The 19,217-nt window shown below is 42.9% G+C and overlaps 1 protein-coding gene across 1 annotated transcript in view; it reads left to right on the top strand.

Moving 5' to 3' along the window:
* The window catches only part of HYDIN (HYDIN axonemal central pair apparatus protein), a 350,217-nt gene that overhangs the window by 199,663 nt on the left and 131,337 nt on the right, over positions 1-19,217 (top strand). Inside the window, exons 41-46 of the mRNA XM_081335684.1 lie at positions 7,216-7,460; positions 8,438-8,575; positions 14,571-14,754; positions 15,017-15,158; positions 15,353-15,521; positions 16,023-16,667. Coding sequence (XP_081191810.1) covers positions 7,216-7,460; positions 8,438-8,575; positions 14,571-14,754; positions 15,017-15,158; positions 15,353-15,521; positions 16,023-16,667 — 1,523 coding nt within the window. The remainder of the gene's footprint in view (positions 1-7,215; positions 7,461-8,437; positions 8,576-14,570; positions 14,755-15,016; positions 15,159-15,352; positions 15,522-16,022; positions 16,668-19,217) is intronic.

Genomic DNA, 19,217 nt, shown 5'->3' on the forward strand with positions numbered 1-19,217 from the left:
ATAAAAAGAGAGTCGAACCTAAACCATTCATTGTAGGAGAAATGGTATATTTGTTTACAAAATACCTAAAATCCCTACAGTCCTGTAAAAAAACTTGGTCCAAAATACATAGGACCTTTTCCAATTAAAAGAATCATAAACCCAGTAACAATAGAATTAGAATTACCCAAAGCCCTCAAGCAAATACACTCAATTTTTCACTGCAGCTTGCTGAAAAGAGAACAGACATCGTTACGGCCAAAACTTCCACCACCACCTCCAATCATGGTTGAAGGAGAACAACACTTTGAGATAAAAGAAAACTTAGATTCTAGGAAGTATCATGGGGCAACTCAATACCTAGTAGCCTGGAAACACCTTCCCTCCTCACAAAATGAGTGGGTCCATAAATGTCACATCAGAGCACCCTAACTGCTAAATAAGTTTCATACAGAATATCCCAACAAGCCAGACTAACCTCTATACCTGTTTTGTTTTCTCTACAGGTGGATCTCTCCTATTTTTAAGGGTAGGCAGGATAATTAATAATAATAATAATAATAATAATAATAATAATAATAATAATAATAATAATAATAATAATAATAATAATAATAATAATAATAATAATAATAATAATTAGTTGGAAGGGACCTTGGAGGTCATCTAGTCCAACCCCCTGCTAAGGCAGGAAACCCTATACCATTTCAGACAAATGGCTGTCCAGTCTCTTCTTAAAAACTTCCAGTGTTGGAGCATTCACCACTTCTGGAGGCAGGTTGTTCCACTGATTAATTGTTCTGTCAGGAAATTTCTCCTTAGTTCTAGGTTGCTTCTCTCCTTGACTAGTTTCTATCCATTGCTTCTTGTCCTGCTTTCAGGTGCTTTGGAGAATAGCTTGGCTCCCTCTTCTTTGTAGCAGCCCCTGAGATATTGGAACACTGCTATCATGTCACCCCTCACCCTTCTCTTCATTAAACTACACATACCCAATTCCAGCAACCGTTCCCTATATGTTTTAGCCTCCAGTCCCCCAATCATCTTTGTTGCTCTTCTCTGTACTCTTTCTAGAGTCTCGACATCTTTTTTACATCATGGTGACCAAAACTGGATGCAGTATTCCAGGTGTGGCCTTACCAAGGCATTGTAAAGTGGTATTAGCACTTCACGTGATCTTGATTCTACCCCTCTGTTAATGCAGCCTAGCACTGTGTTGGCTTTTTTGGCAGCTGCAGCACACTGCTGGCTCATATTTAAGCGATTGTCCACTAGGACTCCGAGATCCCTCTCACAGTTACTACTATTGAGCAAGGTACCACCTATACTATACCTGTGCATTTGATTTTTCCTGCCTAAATGCAGAACCTTACTTTTTTCACAATTGAATTTCATTTTGTTAGATAGTGCCCAGTGTTCGAATCTGTCCAGATCCTCCTGTATCTTAAGCCTATCTTCTGGAGTATTGGCTATTCCTGCCAGCTTGGTGTCATCTGCAAGTTTGATGAGTTCCCCATCTATCCCCTCATCCAAATCATTGATGAAGATGTTGAAGAGCACTGGGCCCAGAACAGAGTCCTGGGGCACCCCACTACATACTTCCTTCCATGTAGATGCAGTTCCATTGAGGACCACACGCTGAGTACGGCGTGTCAAAAACCATTCCTATTTTTTTTCATTTCTATTTCGTTCCACCTTTTCCTGGGTTTTGCCATACTTCCAAGGGGGAGGGGGGATGTGCCTGCAGGGCTATTACTTTCACTTCCTTTATTCGCTACAGTGTAATCCTTTATTTTGCTTATTGGGTCTGTATCCTGTTTCCTGCATTATCTCTCTCTCTGAACTCTATCTCTTAAACTGTCAGTTAAGAACAAAGGAGGAAATAAGGAATGTAAGCTCAGTGCCTGGTTTATGTCTACGCTCTCAGAGAAAGGTGTGAAGAAGCCGCCAACCCTCGCTGCGTGAGCTGGAGATGGGCTGATATTATCTTCCCACAACGAACTTAACACTTGGGAATTGGCTATCCCACATTGGGCGGTCGATCTATTCTATGGGGTGGGGTCATGCTTGCGGACACTATAATCTACTGCATTACATGGAAAATCTCAGATCCTGTCTATTATGCCTGCTATCACCTACTCTTAATAAAAATTCCTGCTTGGAAGAAATTGTTTCCAAGAGTTCTGCTTTCTTAAGATGTAGGCTTGAAGTGGGTCCTAAGAATGGCTCTCCTAGAACACTTACCGTATTTTCCAGCGTATAAGACGACTTTTTAACGCATGAAAATCTTCTCAAAAGTCGGGGGTCGTCTTATACGCCCAGTCGCCTTATACGCCGGAAAATAGTAAATCCTCGGGAGCAGAGACGTTAGTGGAAACGGACAAATCCAGCGCTCGAGAATGGCGAAAGACGACCTCCTCATAAATAAACCGAGCAGCCCAACTGAGGTTGAGGCTCCAGCTTACCGGCATCCTAGGGCAGCAGACCCCCTTTTTTTGGAAGGGAACAGGAGTCAAGCGTGTGCCGAGCCCCCAGCGCTCGGCGAGCACGAGAGCTCAAGGGAGCACGGGAAGCCAGGCAGAGGCTGACCTGACATGTTTGCACGGAGCTGAGCTTCACCTGACCCTGGGAGTTCGACTTCAGGGCGTGGTGCTGTGGCCAGACCTACAGCAACACCCGCCCACTCCCTTTTTCCACCCCACCCTTCCCTGACAATGCCTTCTGCCTCACCCCTGCCTCCCGGCGTCTTCCGCTCGCCAGGTAAACTTCCATTGTACCCCGGGACCACCTCCTCATGGCCCGCCATTCCTCCCACCACGCCCATCACCCACCCGTGCATGGCCCCCTCCCAGCTCCAGTCCATGGACCCCTCTTCAGCCTTCACGGGCTCTGACGACGCCGCGTTCCCAGCCAGGCTAGTAGGTGTAATGGGCGCAGCCTCTATCACCGCATTCTGAAGCCGCCGCTCAGCCAGACTGTCGCCGCCAAATGACCCCTCCCACGTTGCGTCCAGGCTCGCTGCGACCCGGACGGGCCCGGTCGCGGGCAAGGACGCCGCGGAGCCTGCCGGCATCGGGTGAGTCCCGGCAGAGGCGTGCTGCGCATGCACGCGCTGACCAGCTGCCGGGCAATCTCTAAGGCGGCGTCGGATGGTCGGGAGATGCAGCTGACGCGCGGGAGAAGGCTGGCGTGCGGGGATGGCGGGGGTGGCTCCCATAGCGAGGAAGGCGCGTCCGTGGGGAGACGGGCGAGGCCCGTGCGCCGTGCTGCGAAGAGGGGCCCTGCTGAATGTCACGCCCGTGGGCCGCGACACCTTCACCTAATTGAGAAGCAGCCCTGACTTCCTACTTACCTGTATTTTCCGGCGTATAAGACTTTAACCCATGAAAATCATCTCAAAAGTTGGGGGTCGTCTTATACGCCCAGTCGTCTTATACGCCAGAAAATACGGTAAGAAAAAAAGGAAAATATTTGTCGTCATAGAAATTGAAATACTGAAGCAAATCAAACAGATTGTAAAATTCTGTTAGTTTTGGAAGTCTTCAAAATGGAGAAGACAACATTGATCTCACTAAGTGCAAATGAACTAAACTTGCCTCATAAACAAAAATTTTTTTTAGTAAAACAAAGCCAGTTTTGCTTATCTACAAAACACTTATAAAACAAAACCATGTTAATTTATTGAAACTAGAATTGAAACTAGAATATATAGCATTGAAAAGCCAAAAAACCCCACACAGAATAGCAATTTATCTTAAATCACCTTCTGTGGAAGTACTAGAACAAGGCAAAGGAGGAAATTTAATCCTGACATTTAGAAAAAAAGATAGGATTTTAACACTGGCATCCATTTAAGCTACAAATAGAAGTATGGACCAATTGTAGGAACAATTCTCCCAGATGTTAATAGGAATTGCAGAGGGGATCATTATCACAGGAGACATGAATGGAGTGCCATCTTCCCTTGTCTTGAGGGGATTCTTTGATGGAGCCAGCTAAGTGTCAGGATTATATGTTGATTCTGAGGCTTCGGCAATTCAGAGGGCTGCTAAAGGGGAATGGGAGCAAATTAAAAGCTTTTCTATGTCCTTTTCTATGTAGATTTTAACATAGAAAAAAAGTTAATTTCAAATGGAGGATGTAGAAATGCAAAGAATAATTCATTTAAAAGAAAAAGAAAAGGAAAAAGAGTTTTCAGAGACAGCTACCTGGGAGGCAAAGAAAGCTTATATGAAAGGAATCTTAAGAAGGATTGCAGCAAATCAGAAAAACCGGATTCATAAAAACAGAGTGAAAAACATTGAAAGGGTTAATTAAAGGTAGACAACAATTAGAGGTATTGGAAATGACAGAACTTCAAAAGTAGATGAAATGTGTCAACCATATCATTTTGAAAAGGCAAACAAACCAGGGAAAATTCTGGCATTTCCAATTTGGAGAGATTTCCTATAGAGAAATGGTGCATGGAAGAGCTTCCCTGAAGGGAGCTATATTTTGGGGGCCCAGACAGGACTTCTAGAGCCTGAAGAATTCTCCAGGTGCAAGGAGAACCCAAGAAATGATCCCAGCGGCTCTCCAGACAGCCGGCCCTTGTGAGAGGGTTGTGACATAGAGGTTTTGCTATCGCCTGGGGAGCCATCTGCTGCTGGGGACTGGTTTTCTTTTTTTTTTAATATTTTATTAGAATTTTTTAACATAACATAAACCATTCAGTAATTTGTAAACAGAATGTTGTCTGGGTAACATTTATAAGACAATCCTTAACAATTAATTTCTATGATCTATATTCCATATGTTAATTTCATTTGATTTCTCCTTTCCCCAAAGTACCTTTCTTTGTAAAACATTAGATTAAGACAATTCTCATTATTTTAATTAACAATTTATATAGTTTCAATAATCCTATTTGTCATTTTAGTTGCCTTATCATAAATCCTGTTACCATGTTTATTTCAGCTTATTTCTCCCTCCAAATTCTAAGTATTCTTACAAGTGACAATCTTTTCAACATTTAACTATATTTACATTGGTGGATTTAATTCTGTTTTTTCCATATAAACCCTCTCATGCTTTTATATTTCTTAATCAATAAGTAAAAAAAAGTAGAAAGAGAAAAGAAAAAAGAGACAAAAAAGAAGAAAAAAAGAAGAAAGAAAAGGGAAACAAGAAAAAAAGACAAGAGCACTGAGATACAAAAAATAACATATAACTTAAAATATGTATCCCTCCTAATTTAATATATATTTATTCCCTCAATTTCTTATTCTTTTTGACCATAGCTAAGAATGCATTTAATCTGTTTAAACTTTAAGCATTCCATTCAATAGTTCTAATCCTCTAATCCTGTAACTCTCATTCAAAACACATTTTTATGCTTTTCTTATCGTCACATTTAAATAACTAAAACATTTGCTTTTGTTTAAATCATTTCAACTTTTTTCAGAAGGAAAAAAAAGAAAAAACATATTATATTAGTTAAGGGAAAAAATTATCCCTCTATTTCAAAGTTTTTCCATTTCTTTAGCCATATTCAAACAAATGTTTCTTTTTAAAGTATTCTTTCTGATAAGCTCCATCTTCTTTTTCCTGAATTTTCATTTTAGTCTTTTTTCTCTGGTCGTTGCCTTTCTTAATCAATATGTTTTGCTGCATCATTTGTTTCCCTGTAAGGAAATTTTTCTCATTCTTTTCCTTATCTTCAAAGTTGCTTAGATGTGTTGAAATATTTCCCATTTGAATTAAATCATATTTTTTTTATTTTATATGGTTCCATCTTCAAGTCTCTATCCTCAAAATTATATTTAGTCATCTCTGCTGTATTTTCCTGAGAAAGTTCTTGGAGTGAAATTAAGTTGAAAATAAGTTGATTCATGCTCTCAAGGTTATTCTGCATTTCCTTGTAGTTTAAGGTAATTGTCCTTTGAAATTTTTGCCGCTTATCATATGCTTCCTTTTGTGAAGTGATCATTTTATAAGGTTCCTTCTTTAAGTCTCTATCCTCAGAATTTTGTTCAGTCATCTCTACTGTATTTTCCTGGGAAATTTCTTGGAGTGAAATTAAGTTGGAATTGAGTTGATTCATGCTCTTAGAGTTATTCTGGATTTCTATGTAGTTTAAAATCATTGTCCTTTGAAATTGTTGACGCTTATCATATGTTTCCTTTTGTGAAGTATTCATTGCTTCAGCTTTGTCATTCTCACTTTGTTTACACAGCTGCATTTTCTAAAAACTTTGAGGGTCAGAGAAAAAAAACCCTCATCCACCAGCAGGTGTCAGCATTTGCTCATTTTTCAGGTCTTTCTAATCTTTTTTCTCTAAAGGGTAAGTTTCACCGCTAACCAAAAGGGAGGGAGCAGAGTCCCCCTCCCCCTTTCCTTCTTCGGAGATCTCTTATTTTGGGGACTTTCTTCTTCAGGAAAATAGGTAGGATAGAGCAAATCAATATTCTAACCCAGATTCAAGCATGCTGTTTAAGATCCGCTTAGTTTAAAAGCTTATGGCTTCCGTTGTTTCAGCTATGGCTGGACATGGAGGTAGCCAGCCTTTTTTTCTGTTGGTTTCTGGGAGGCTTCTCCTGGACTGTTCGGAGAGACTGCCATCTCTCCTAAGTCCCTGGGATTTCCTTCCTTCATTCCACCCCTTCAGGGTGGGTTCTGGTCCCTTAGGGTCCCCAACAAAAAGAAATTTCAGCCGAAGGATTCGGCATTCCGAATCTTCCAACTGCTCCGCTGAAAAAACCGGGGACTGGTTTTCATCACATTCAACAGCTACTTGGCATCTGAGGGACAAAGGGACGCTAGATCTGGCCTTCCCATTTCTTAAATATTTCATTAATTTTTAAGTTGAAGAGAAGCTTCAAAGCTAAGTATTTGTGTGTAGCAAAAATCTGAAAATTCTAGGTTCATTAGTTCACCAGTTCATTTGAAGGGGAAATTAGAGTCAGATGTTTCAATCCATAGGTTCCTAATCAGGTGTGTGTGTGTGTGTGTGTGTGTGTGTGTGTGTGGGTCCTTCCTTCTTTAAAGCACAAAAATATGGGTCAATAATATAGTGATGTGGAAGTGGGTCATGGCTGCAACAAAGGGCATTTCTTTCAGAGACTTGTTTTTTCTCAGACGAGTTGCAAAATAAGAAAAGCCCTAATAAATGCTTTTCCTGCCTGTCAGCAAGGAAGAATAAACCTTTTCTTGTACTCGTCCTTCTAGCTTTGTTCCTCCCCTCCACACTTTTTTTCCAAGGCACAGAGGGGCAGCCGGCCCTCACTCTGGGCACCCGGCTGAGCACCGAGGCTTTGGCCAAGCACACCTCGAATGGCAGCCAGCAAAGCTCTGAGTCCAAGACAGGGCCCCTCTCCAACGTCTCCCGGGGCTACCGAGGAAGCACCGCCACAGCCAAAGGCAAGCCGGAAAGCCACCTGTCCCTGAAGCAGCAGCAGCAACAACCGCCGCCGCTGCCTCAACAGTCAGATCAGCCAGGATCCCAGGTGAAAATCCATGGGCAAATAGTCCTCATTTGACCATAATTGGACCAGCAACCTCTGTCGAGAACTGGCACAGTCATTAAGTGAATCTCGGGGCTTATTGAGTGTAACATCCTGTGACTGCACCTTAACTCTTCCTGCCAGCTTTTCCACTGACTTCACTTCTCCAAAGGTTGCAACTGGGGCTCAAGTAGCTATGAGGCACTGTTGCAAATGAGCCCCAGTTGCCATATGCCCCAAGCACAATCAAGTGAATGCAGATATGCTGCACCTGCAACAAGTCTGAATGCTGGTCATAAGTCTCCTTCAGCATCATTGTAACCTCAAATGGTCATTGAACGAGTAGTCAGTAAGCAAGGGCCAACTGTATGACAGTTCACTAACTGAGTAGTAAAATATCTGCAAATACCAGCTCTCAGTGGAAGCCACATCATCTTTTCCCCCCCATTTGAAATGGATAATGAGGTGCTTAACAATTAAACTGCTGCTTGACAGTCTGCATGACATCTAAATACCAACAATTAGTTTGTAGAGATTTTCTTTAATTGATCTATCAGGTGATTGGATCATTTCCTGGTTTAGTTTTTCTAAATTCCTTTTGACTCCTTACTATATCTAACATATAACATCTGCCAGTGAGAGGTACTTGTATTAATAAAGGAGAATATTTGTAGCTCAGGGTTGACACAAGGGTTCCTTGATGCTCTTTGAGCTTGCTTGTTTTCTTGCAGACAATACTGTCTCCATCTGTGCCCTACTTCTTTATTCCTTTCTTTTGGGGTCTTGCTGAAATATTGCTCTTCTGTAATCAAAACAGAAAGAGTAATTAATCTTTTCATTAAGATAGCATATTGTAACATATGACAAAACAGGTAATACAGCACAGTAAAATATTTAATTGTTAATTACAAAAAGTGAATTTCTAAACTTTTTAGCACTAATTCCTAACTGATCTGTTAATTTTCTAACTGCCTTCCCAGGTGCCTTCCAGCCCTATTCCCAGCGCTCCGCTCCAGCGACGCCTGAGTGTCAGTGCCAGTGGGGTTGGGGATTATGGTCTGATGAGTTGCGTCCTTCCAGATGATCTATTGGTGGAGATTCTTTCGGAGAGGATGCAGGTAATTGTAGCCAGAAGGAGAAGCCAAGGGAGTGTCAGGCACAATAGCTCATAGCAATATTTATAAATTACCAATTGAGCTTTTTGAAATTGTGGGTGCTCCATCACTGGAGATTTTTAAGAAGAGGCTAGACAGTCACTTGTCTGAGATGGTATAGGTCCTCCTGTTTGAGCAGGGGGCTGGACTAGAAGACCTCCAAGGTTCCTCCCAGATTCTATTCTATTCTATTCTATTCTATTCTATTCTATTCTATTCTATTCTATTCTATTCTATTCTATTCTATTCTATTCTATTCTATTCTATTCTATTCTATTCTATTCTATTCTATTCTATTCTATTCTATTCCTTTTTCAGTTTCTTGGGTGGAGCTTTATTTATTTATTTATTATAAAAACATTTCCTATTTCATTGCTTTGCTTTACTTAAAGGCTAGTTGGTGCATAGTTGGAACATAGAACATAAAATAATAGGATTGGAAGAGATCCTGGAGGTCTTCTAGACCCTGGCTGAAAGAGGAGATCCTATACCATTTCAGAGAAGTGATTGTCCAACCTCTTCTTGAAAATTTCCAGTGATGGAGCACCCACAACTTTTCAAAGTGACCCATTCCACTGATTAGTTGTTCTCTCTGTCAGGAAATTTCTCCCTAATTCAAGGTTGGATCTCTGTTTAACAATTTTCCACTCATTACTTCTAGTTCTACCTGCAGGTGCTTTGGAGAATAAGTCAACCCCCTCTTCTCAGTGACAACCCCTCAAGTATTGGAAGATTGGAAATGCCAGAGTTCATGAGACTCTCAGGAAGACCCTGAACAACAATGGTATACATAGCAGATTGCAAGGAAAAAAACACTATTGTCCAAAAAAAACCATTGCTGCCCATCTATATTTTGTGAAAAACAATGCAATAAGCTAGAGGGCTATTGAAATAATGTTCTGAGGACAGATAAAACCAGAATAGATCATTTTTGACTTGAATGAAAAGCAGCATGGTTTGGCAAAAGAGGAATGTGCCTCTGGACCAGGACAGCTTCCCATCTTTGATGAAACCAAGAATTCTGGATTGTATGACAAATTCTACAGGGAATTGCCAGGGTATCTGTTCATGAACTGGAGCTCAAGAGAAAGTCATACAGCAAGAGAACAACTCAAAACATACCAGCTGTTTGACCAAAGAATGATCAAAGCAGGAGGAAGTCATGTTTTAGAATGGCCAAGTCCAAGGCCTGAGCATAACCCTATAGAAATGTGGTGGAAGGACCTGGAGTGAGTAGTTTGTGTGAGGAAGTCCACCAACTTTCCTGAGTTGCAGCTGCAGGATTTGCAGCTGCCTAAAAGCCTAGGGAGTTTTAATTCTACTGTGACAGGGTTGATGATCTTTACGATGCAGAAAGACCCCAAGAATTTTGGTCCTAATTTCTTGCTGGGTGATTTGAGGAGTAAATATTTAGTCGACAGATAAACCTTTCCCCCAACTTGGAATGTTCTTTGGGGAGCCCTCTTTTTATCAGCCTGTTTTTTATAAGTCTCAGAAGTCTTCTTTAATGCCATTTTTGTGTTTCTCCAAACTTCTTCCCACCCCCTCACCCATTGATCAAGTGTCTGGGTAGCGGAGGGCACCTGAGGGTATTCAGGCATTGGGCTGAACTCTTTTCCTATGGCTACTCTGAAAGGCGTGTAGCCAGTGTTGCTGGGAACAGAATTATTGTAAGCCACCTCGGCGAAAGGGAGGAGGTCAGTTCAGTTTGTCTGTTGGTAGGAAACATAACATCTGAGATATTGCTCCACCATTTTGATAGCAGATTCTGCAGCCCCATTGGTGGCCAGATGAAAAGCAGATGATAAGCCTTGAGATGATCCAATTAATTTAAGAAAACTCTTCCAAAATTTCTCTGTGAACTGCACTCCTCTATCCGAAATTATTTGCTTAGGGGCACCATGCAGCCGGTAGATATTTTTCAGGAACAATTTAGTCAGTCGTTGGGCAGATGGGAGTCCTTTGCAGGCGATGAAATGAGCCTGCTGCAAGAACAGGTCTATCATGGTCCAGATGACAGTATTTCCTCTACTTTTGGGTAGGTCTACAATAAAGTCCATAGCTATTTCTTCCCATGGTTGAGAAGAGTCTGCCACCGGCTACAGTAACCCAGGGGTTTTCCCTGGAATTCTTTTCATGGTGGCACATACGGCACAACTCCTGACATAGTTTTCCACATCTCATTTTAGCTCCGGCCACCAAAATTGATGGCGGATGAGGTGTAGACTTTTTAAATATTCAAAGTGTCCAGCCTGTTTTACATCATGGCTGTTTGAGAGCATTGAGCTGGAGGGCTTCAGGCAGATACAGTTCCCCCCGCCCTTGTATGCCAAACCATCCCTGCATGTTAAGGAGGTTTGATTATCTTTGAACCATTGATTGGTGAGGAGCTCTCATTTTATCTTCTTCACTCCTGGATTGTCAGGATTAGGGGTTCTGTGAGGTGTGAGTTGTGCCGCAGGTTGTGAATTGGGGATAATTGCCTCATTGACCTCTTTGTGTTTGCTTTTGTACTGGGGCAATCCGGACAGCACATCAGCTAAGAAGTTTTTCCCACCCAGTATGTACTTTAAAATGAAGTTGAAACGATTAAAGTACTGTGCCCACCGCACTTGTTTTGGGAACAATTTTCAGGGGGTCTTCAGTGCCTCTAGGTTTTTGTGATCTGTCCATACTTCAAATGGTACCTTGCTCCCCTCTAAATACTGTTGCCAGTTTAACAGGCTCCACATAATGGTGAATACCTCCTTCTCCCAGATTGGCCATCTTCTCTTGCTTTCAGTGAATTTTTTGGAGGTGTAGGCACAGGGTTGTAGGACTCCACTTTTGTTCTTTTACAGTAATACAGCTCTGACTGCAATGTCACTGGCGTCAGCTTGGATTACGAAGAGCTCTCCTGGGCATGGGTTCAGCAGTAAATAGCCTTTTTAAATTCTCAAAAGCAGTTTGACAGCTCATCATCCAAACAAGTGGTTGGCCTGATCATGGCTTCCCTCCTCCTTTGCCTGTTTTGAGTAGTTCTGTAAGGGGTAGGGCAATCTCGGCAAAGGAGGGGATGAATTGGCGATAAAAATTAGCAAAACCTAAAAAGCTCTGAAGTTGTTTGCAAGTCTTTGGGGGCTGCCATTCAATTATAGTTCTCACTTTGGCTGGGTCCATTTCTATGCCCTCATTGGAAATTCTGTAGCCAATGAGGGCGTAGAATCGGGTCTGGTGAAATTCACATTTCGACAATTTGGCATAAAGCTTGGCCTTCAATAGTTTCTTTAACACTTCTCTCACTAGCTTTATATGATCAGTCATATTTGTGCTGTATATCAAGATGTCATCAAGATACACCAGAACCCCTTTGTATAAGTGATCATGTAGGACCTCATTAATCAGCTGCATGAATAGGGATAGCATGAATAGCTGTTGATCCCATCCTGACTGCTGCTGTATGCCCAGGGGTTGCACATTCATGGCCTGTGGCCACGCCCACTGCTGCTGTAGGCCCCTCAATGATTTTGGATGGCTAGGGATTGCTGCTGGATCTCCCTGATTTGTGGACCCCTCAGCGGTTGCTGTACATTCGGGGGCGGTGACCAATCTTGCTGTGGTCGTCCTCCCACCAGCTGTTGATCTCCAGGCTTCTGCACCACCCCAAGCTGTTGCAAGGCCTCTATTAGCTGTGGCAAGCTCAGAGGTTGTTGGCCTTCCACTTGCGGGGGTTCCCAAACCTCCCATTGCTGCAGGGGCCCCAGGGTGGGGTTCACTGTCTCTGTAGGGCTGGATGGCCTGGCAGGGGATTCCTGGGGCTGGAGGGCTGTTTGGTCTGCAGACAGGATTTTCCACTCACCCAAATTCTCAGTGGCAGATGATCTGGTAGCTCTCCACCATTCTGCTTTTGAAGTCTTTGAGAGCAGCAAGGCAGTCTCGAGGAGTGGTTCCAGCCTGATGACCAGATAAGCTCTCCTAACTGCTTGGGTCCCACCTCCAACTGGGAGTCCTGCAAAAACTCATCTTCTCATAGCATGCTATCTGTTGCTTCCTCCTCTGGGGTGTCAGTAGCTGCTAGGTCACCGTCTTCGAGCAGTTTCTCTTTTCCCATGATGGAGTTTTTCCCCTGAATCTTTGCCAGCTTCTCTCAAGGCTAGAGACAGCAGCTTGAGCTCAGGACTCCAGGTTGTTTGAAAAGAAAGTAGATTTTGGCATGATGTCATGGTTCTGACTAATGAAACACTTCAAAGAATCTTCAGGCATTGTGTATTCTAAAAAGTCTATAATAAGAAGAACAAAGCATCGGCACAGCATGGATGGATCCCAAAATCTGAATTCCCCTCCCTTCAGCACCTAATATCTGGCACAGCTCCCTCCTCCAAATTAGCAGTCATAAATCACATTCTCCAATCAGTTTACAAGGCAAAGCTTCACTTCCGTTCTATAATGCACTGTTTCTTATCTTATTAAAAAGAACCGGGGTAGCATTCTCCTCCCCCCAGCTTCATCTAATTCTAAGAGCAAAACAATTTAAAGGAAAAGGCTGCTTCTTATATTTGTCAGAGCAAAAACATCCAATGTTTGCAGCATTGACAGAGTGCAGAGAAGAGCAACAAAGATGATTAGTGGGCTGGAGACCAAAACATATGAAGAATGGTTACAAAATTGGGTATATCTAGTTTAATGAAGAGAAGGACTAGGGGTGACATGATAGCAGTGTTCCAATATGTCAGGGGTTGCCACAAAGAAGAGAGAAGTCAACCTATTCTACAAAACACCAGAAGACAGGAAAAGAAGCAACAGATGGAAGACAGGAAAAGAAGCAACAGATGGAAACTAATCAAAGTTACCCAGAACTAAGCAGAAATTTCCTGACAGTGAGAACAATTAATCAGTGGAACGCCTTCAGAAGTTGTGGTGCTCCATCATTGGAGATTTTTAAGAAGAGATTGGACAGCTGTTTGTCCAGAATGGTATAGGGTCTCCTGTTATGGGTGGAGGGTTGGACTAGAAGACCTCCAAGGTTCCTTCCAACCCTATTATTACATGTTATATGTTCTATATTATATGAGTATAGAATAAAGCAGTAGTTAAATAGGCTTATTATTGGGTATCTGCAAGAAATGATGGCATAAACAGACATATGTTGGATTCGTTCAGAAGGGCAGTTGCCATCTGGGTTTCTACTGCAAAGTGAGATATTTCCCTTTATTGGAAAAGATACCAAAACTTAACAAATGAGATACCACTAGAAGGCTCCTACTTTCTGCAAACAGGAAGAAAATGGTATAGGTTTTTAAGAAAAGACTAGACAGTCATTAGTCTGAAATGACATCAGGTCTGCTACTTGAGCAGGGGTTAGACTAGAAGATCTCCAAAGTTCCTTTCAACTCTGTTATAATTATTGCTAGAAAGGCTTGAGCAAGTTGTGAATCCCCACAGAAGATGACATCATTAGGAGCATGAGACTCTGTGTCACAAGACCTATAGCAGATTCCAGTCAACTGTTCTGTGCTGCAGAAGTAGTTTTTTTGAATGCCAAAATCATACCAAGGGTTGAGTCCTAAAAGACAGGAGTCTCCAACCGTGACAACTGTATATGACATGTGGACTTCAACTGCCAGAATTCTTCAGCCAGCATCACTGGCTGAGTAATTATGGGAGTTGAAGTCCACAAGTCTCAAGTTGTCAAACTTGGAAACCCCTGCTGCAAGATACTAACATTGCTGAAGTTTCTAGATCACTCAAAAGCAATGCATTTGCTTTGGTTTCTTAATCTTTTCTTTATGGACTTGAGAAAAATGGGCATTCTTATTGGAAACCAGCAAATCTCTGCTTCCTTGCATTTCTGGTGGACTCTAATAAGTTGACTTTGGCTGCCATTGAAATCCATGCCTTTCATTTGCATTAGAGGGATGTGTGCACAGCACTGCTACACTGTTTACTGGCCTAAATGTGGTTTGATTCCATTTTTGGACAGCTGAGTGATTGCTATCGTGGCATGGTGTTCGATGGGTTGGAAACTATGTTTGCCCGCAGCATGGTGTCAGCACTCCACTGCCTGCTCAAAGCGATCAACAACCGGCGGTATATCTATTTTGTGAACCTCTTCCAAGATTTTGCTGCTATGAAAGCTAGAGAGATAAGCAAGCAAGAGCAGGAAGGTAAGAATGATGTGTTTTTTTGTGGGCTCATCCAATAGTTATTTTTTGTGTGTCTTATTCCTAGTTATATTCTATGGAATCAGGCGATGGAATTTGTGGTTGTCAGGTCTGAGTTCCTTCTTCCCTTCCCTTGCCTTTCTCACCCCATCTTCTTTTTGCAAGAACTGTAATGGTATGGGAACTCAGGCATTGCCATCATTAATGGATGGAGCCCCAGTTTGCAGACTGAGATATCTCTTTTCCTTCTTGATCTCTGTGGAAGAATGGGAAGAGCAGGAAGCTATTGCAAGAGAGAAGGCTCGTCTTCAGGAAATGGATGAAGAGGAGTATGATGCCCTTACTGAAGAACAGAAGATCCAGTTTGACAATGAGCTGCTGCAGGCCTTACGGGAGAGAAAAAGAAGGTGAGGAAACTCTTTCCTTGCAGGTCTCCGAATTTGTTTGGGTGTCACAGAGGAAGATAAATTGTGGTTTTGTGGCAAGGCACAGTATGTGGCTCTTAATCTAGGGGGGAAATTAGTGAAATTCATGGCTGAATGTTTTATAGACATTTGTGCAGATTTATTAAAAAATCTCCTCCTTATTAAATGACTGGAAGGGAACTGGAGAAGCTAGCTCGAGAGCTGGAGGAAAAGAAGCATCAACAAGAACTGGAGCGCCTGCGGGAGGAAGAGGAGGTGAAGAAGAAGTCCAAGCGATATAAGAGGGATGGGGGGAAGGAGAAAGAAGAGGCAGTAGGAAAAAAAGGCCAGCCAGGAGGCAAGCAGGTAAATCTTGACGGGACTCCTGCCCAACTGCTGCATTGCTATCCACCCCACCAGGTGGACCAGTCCAGGGGTTCAGAATCCGGCAAGTCTGCTGGGGTTTTACTTCCTCCTTCTCTTACTTACAGTGCAGGGAATTAGGGAGGCACCTGAGCCACTTCCACGCATTATCTGGACGTTCTGAAGTTAGAACCATTTTTAGCCCCTTTTGCCTAAGCAACAGAACCTGTATATTTCCATCAGGGCCATCTTCCTACACTCTATATGGGCACCTCCCACACCATTATACTTTGGATCACTAAACTGATGCCACTGATGGAGCAATCCAGATGGCTTTACTCCCTGAATTGCTGTTACTGATGAGCAGGTAGAGGATGCCAGTTTTTTTGCTCATGAAGGCGGGTGCCAGAAAGCCTGGGAGCCTGGCTCACAGAGGCACTTTTCCTTGATGCAAGCACAAGATAGGCAGAACAGCTGAAGGCTCCCTTCCTTTTCCTCTCACAGAATCCCACTATATCAGCTTACAAATCGGACGGGAGGCTAAATGAAGGGCTGGAGCGAAAAGGTTCTGTCAAGGAGCGTCCAGATGTGAGTGTCAATGACAAAGATGAGAAGAAAAAGAAGAGCAGAATGGCCTTGCAGAATGGGCAGCCAGGCACGGCACCCCCTGCCACCCAGGAAGAAGAGGAAGCAGAAAAGGACATGAGCGAGAGTGAGAAGAATTTGGCCCAGCGGTTCAAGCTGTACGAGGCCAGCCAGAAGGAGATCGCTCAGATCCTGGTGTTCTGGGACAGGACTCAATTGGTTCAGCTGCAGCCGCCAGGCTCGGAGGACAAGCAGGAGGAAGCTGAGGATCAGCGACAGGCTCCGTCTGGTCGCAAAGGCAGGAAGGACCGGGAAAGAGAGCGCCAGGAGAGGCTGGAGAAGGAGCGGGCAGAAAAGGAACGCTTGGAGAAGGAGAAGGCAGAACGGGAACGCTTGGAAAAGCTCAAGGCCCTGGAGGACAACAGAGCCGCTGGACTGGAGGGAGAAGGAGAAGGCACAGAGAGGGACATTGGCATCCCTTCTCTGGAAATCCATGTGCTTAGTTCCGAGGAGTCCAGTGGCAAGCGGATTCTGGAAAGTGGCAAGCTGCCCAGGGTCAACCAGGTGAGTCCTGGCGTGATCCACCCAGTGGTGGGTTGGGCTGAGCTTTGCAGGGAGGGAGTTGGGAGGTCTATGATGGGATTCAGGGCATTAGCTATGGAGGACATGTAAAGGATATCCAGTCAGACAGAGAAAATGCTGGTCACTCCAAAGGGTCAACAAATTAAGGTGCCCTTTAGTGCTTTGCCTTTTTACAAGCTATGTGAATATCTACTGGTATGTGTATATGGGGGTGGGTGGGTGGGATGGCCTGCTCATGCTGCAGACACAAGAACCACCAAGTGGGAATCAGCCTCCAGATATTTTGTCCCCTGGTTTTCTCAAAGATAATAATAATAATAATAATAATAATAATAATAATAATAATAATAATAATAATAATAATAATAATAATAATAATAATAATAATAATAATAATAATAATAATAATAATGTTGGAAGGGACCTTGGAGGTCATCTAGTCCAACCCCCTGCTAAGGCAGGAAACCCTATACCATTTCAGACAAATGGCTGTCCAGTCTCTTCTTAAAAACTTCCAGTGTTGGAGCATTCACCACTTCTGGAGGCAGGTTGTTCCACTGGTTAATTGTTCTAACTGTCAGGAAGTTTCTCCTTAGTTCTAGGTTGCGTCTCTCCTTGACTAGTTTCCATCCATTGCTTCTTGTCCTGCTTTCAGGTGCTTTGGAGAATAGCTTGGCTCCCTCTTCTTTGTGGCAGCCCCTGAGATATTGGAACACTGCTATCATGTCACCCCTCACCCTTCTCTTCATTAAACTACACATACCCAATTCCAGCAACCGTTCCCTATATGTTTTAGCCTCTAGTCCCCCAATCATCTTTGTTGCTCTTCTCTGTACTCTTTCTAGAGTCTCGACATCTTTTTTACATCATGGTGACCAAAACTGGATGCAGTATTCCAGGTGTGGCCTTACCAAGGCATTGTAAAATGGTATTAGCACTTCCGTGATCTTGATTCTATCCCTCTGTTAATGCAGCCTAGCACTGTGTTGGCTTTTTTGGCAGCTGCAGCACACTGCTGGCTCATATTTAAGTGATTGTCCACTAGGACTCCGAGATCCCTCTCACAGTTACTACTATTGAGCAAGGTACCACCTATACTATACCTGTGCATTTGATTTTTCTTGCCTAAATGTAGAACCTTACTTTTTTCACAATTGAATTTCATTTTGTTAGATAGTGCCCAGTGTTCGAGTCTGTCCAGATCCTCCTGTATCTTAAGCCTATCTTCTGGAGTATTGGCTATTCCTGCCAGCTTGGTGTCATCTGCAAATTTGATGAGTTCCCCATCTATCCCCTCATCCAAATCGTTGATGAAGATGTTGAAGAGCACTGGGCCCAGAACAGAGCCCTGGGGCACTCCACTACAGACTTCCTTCCATGTAGATGCAGTTCCATTGAGGACCACACACTGAGTACGGCCTGTCAGCCAGCTACGAATCCATCTGGTGGTGATGCTATCTAACCCACATTTTTCTATCTTATCAAGTAGTAGGTTGTGATCTACTTTATCAAATGCCTTACTGAAGTCCAAGTAAATTATATCTACAGCATTCCTCTGGTCCACTAGTTTTGTCACTTGGTCAAAGAATGCAATAAGGTTTGTCTGGCATGATCTGTTTTTGACAAACCCATGTTGGCTTTTAGTGATAACTTTGTTCGCATCAAGGTGTTCGCTGATTTGTTGTTTGATTACCTTTTCCAGAATCTTCCCAGGTATTGAGGTCAGGCTGATAGGTCTGTAGTTTCCTGGATCTATTTTTTCCCTTTTTTGAAGATGGGAACTACATCAGCTCTCTTCCAGTCCTCTGGTAGTTCCCCAGTGCTCCAGGATCTTTGAAAACTATAGTTCAGTGGTTCTGAGATCACGTCTGCCAGTTCCTTGAGAACCTTGGGGTGTAATCCATCTGGTCCTGGTGATTTGAACTCGTCTAGGCTGGACAGGTGCTCACTTACCATTTTCTTGCCTATCTTAACTTGCCTTTCTATTCTGTTTTTTATGGCACTGGTTTTGGTAGGTTGGACTGTTTTTTCCCTTTGTGTAAAGACAGATGCAAAAAACGAGTTAAATAGTTCTGCTTTCTCCCTGTTGCTTGTCACCTTCTTGCCACTTTCCCCCACTAATGGACCAATCATTTCCATAACTTTTTTCTTGTTTCTTATATGTTGAAAGAAGCTTTTTTTGTTATTTTTGACTTTGGTCGCAAGCCTTAGTTCATTTTGAGCCTTAGCTTCCCTCACTAGATCTTTGCAGGCATGGGCTGTTTGCTGATATTCTGCCTTAGTTATGTGCCCCTCTTTCCACTTCTTATACTTGTCCTTTTTATCTTTCAGTTTATCAGAGAGTTCTTTATGCAGCCATGGTGGTTTCTTTTGAAAGCTGTTATTTTTCTTCTTTGTTGGTATTGTGCTAGACTGGGCCTTTATTATCTCACTTTTCAAAATTTCCCAAGCTTCTTGAGTTGTTTTCCCCTTTAGGATTCTCATCCATGGAATTCTTCCCAAGGTCTCTCTAAGTTTATTGAAATTAGCTCT

This window comes from Vipera berus (assembly GCF_964194415.1).
Source record: "Vipera berus genome assembly, chromosome: 10".
In the NCBI taxonomy this organism is placed as follows: Eukaryota; Metazoa; Chordata; class Lepidosauria; order Squamata; family Viperidae; genus Vipera; species Vipera berus.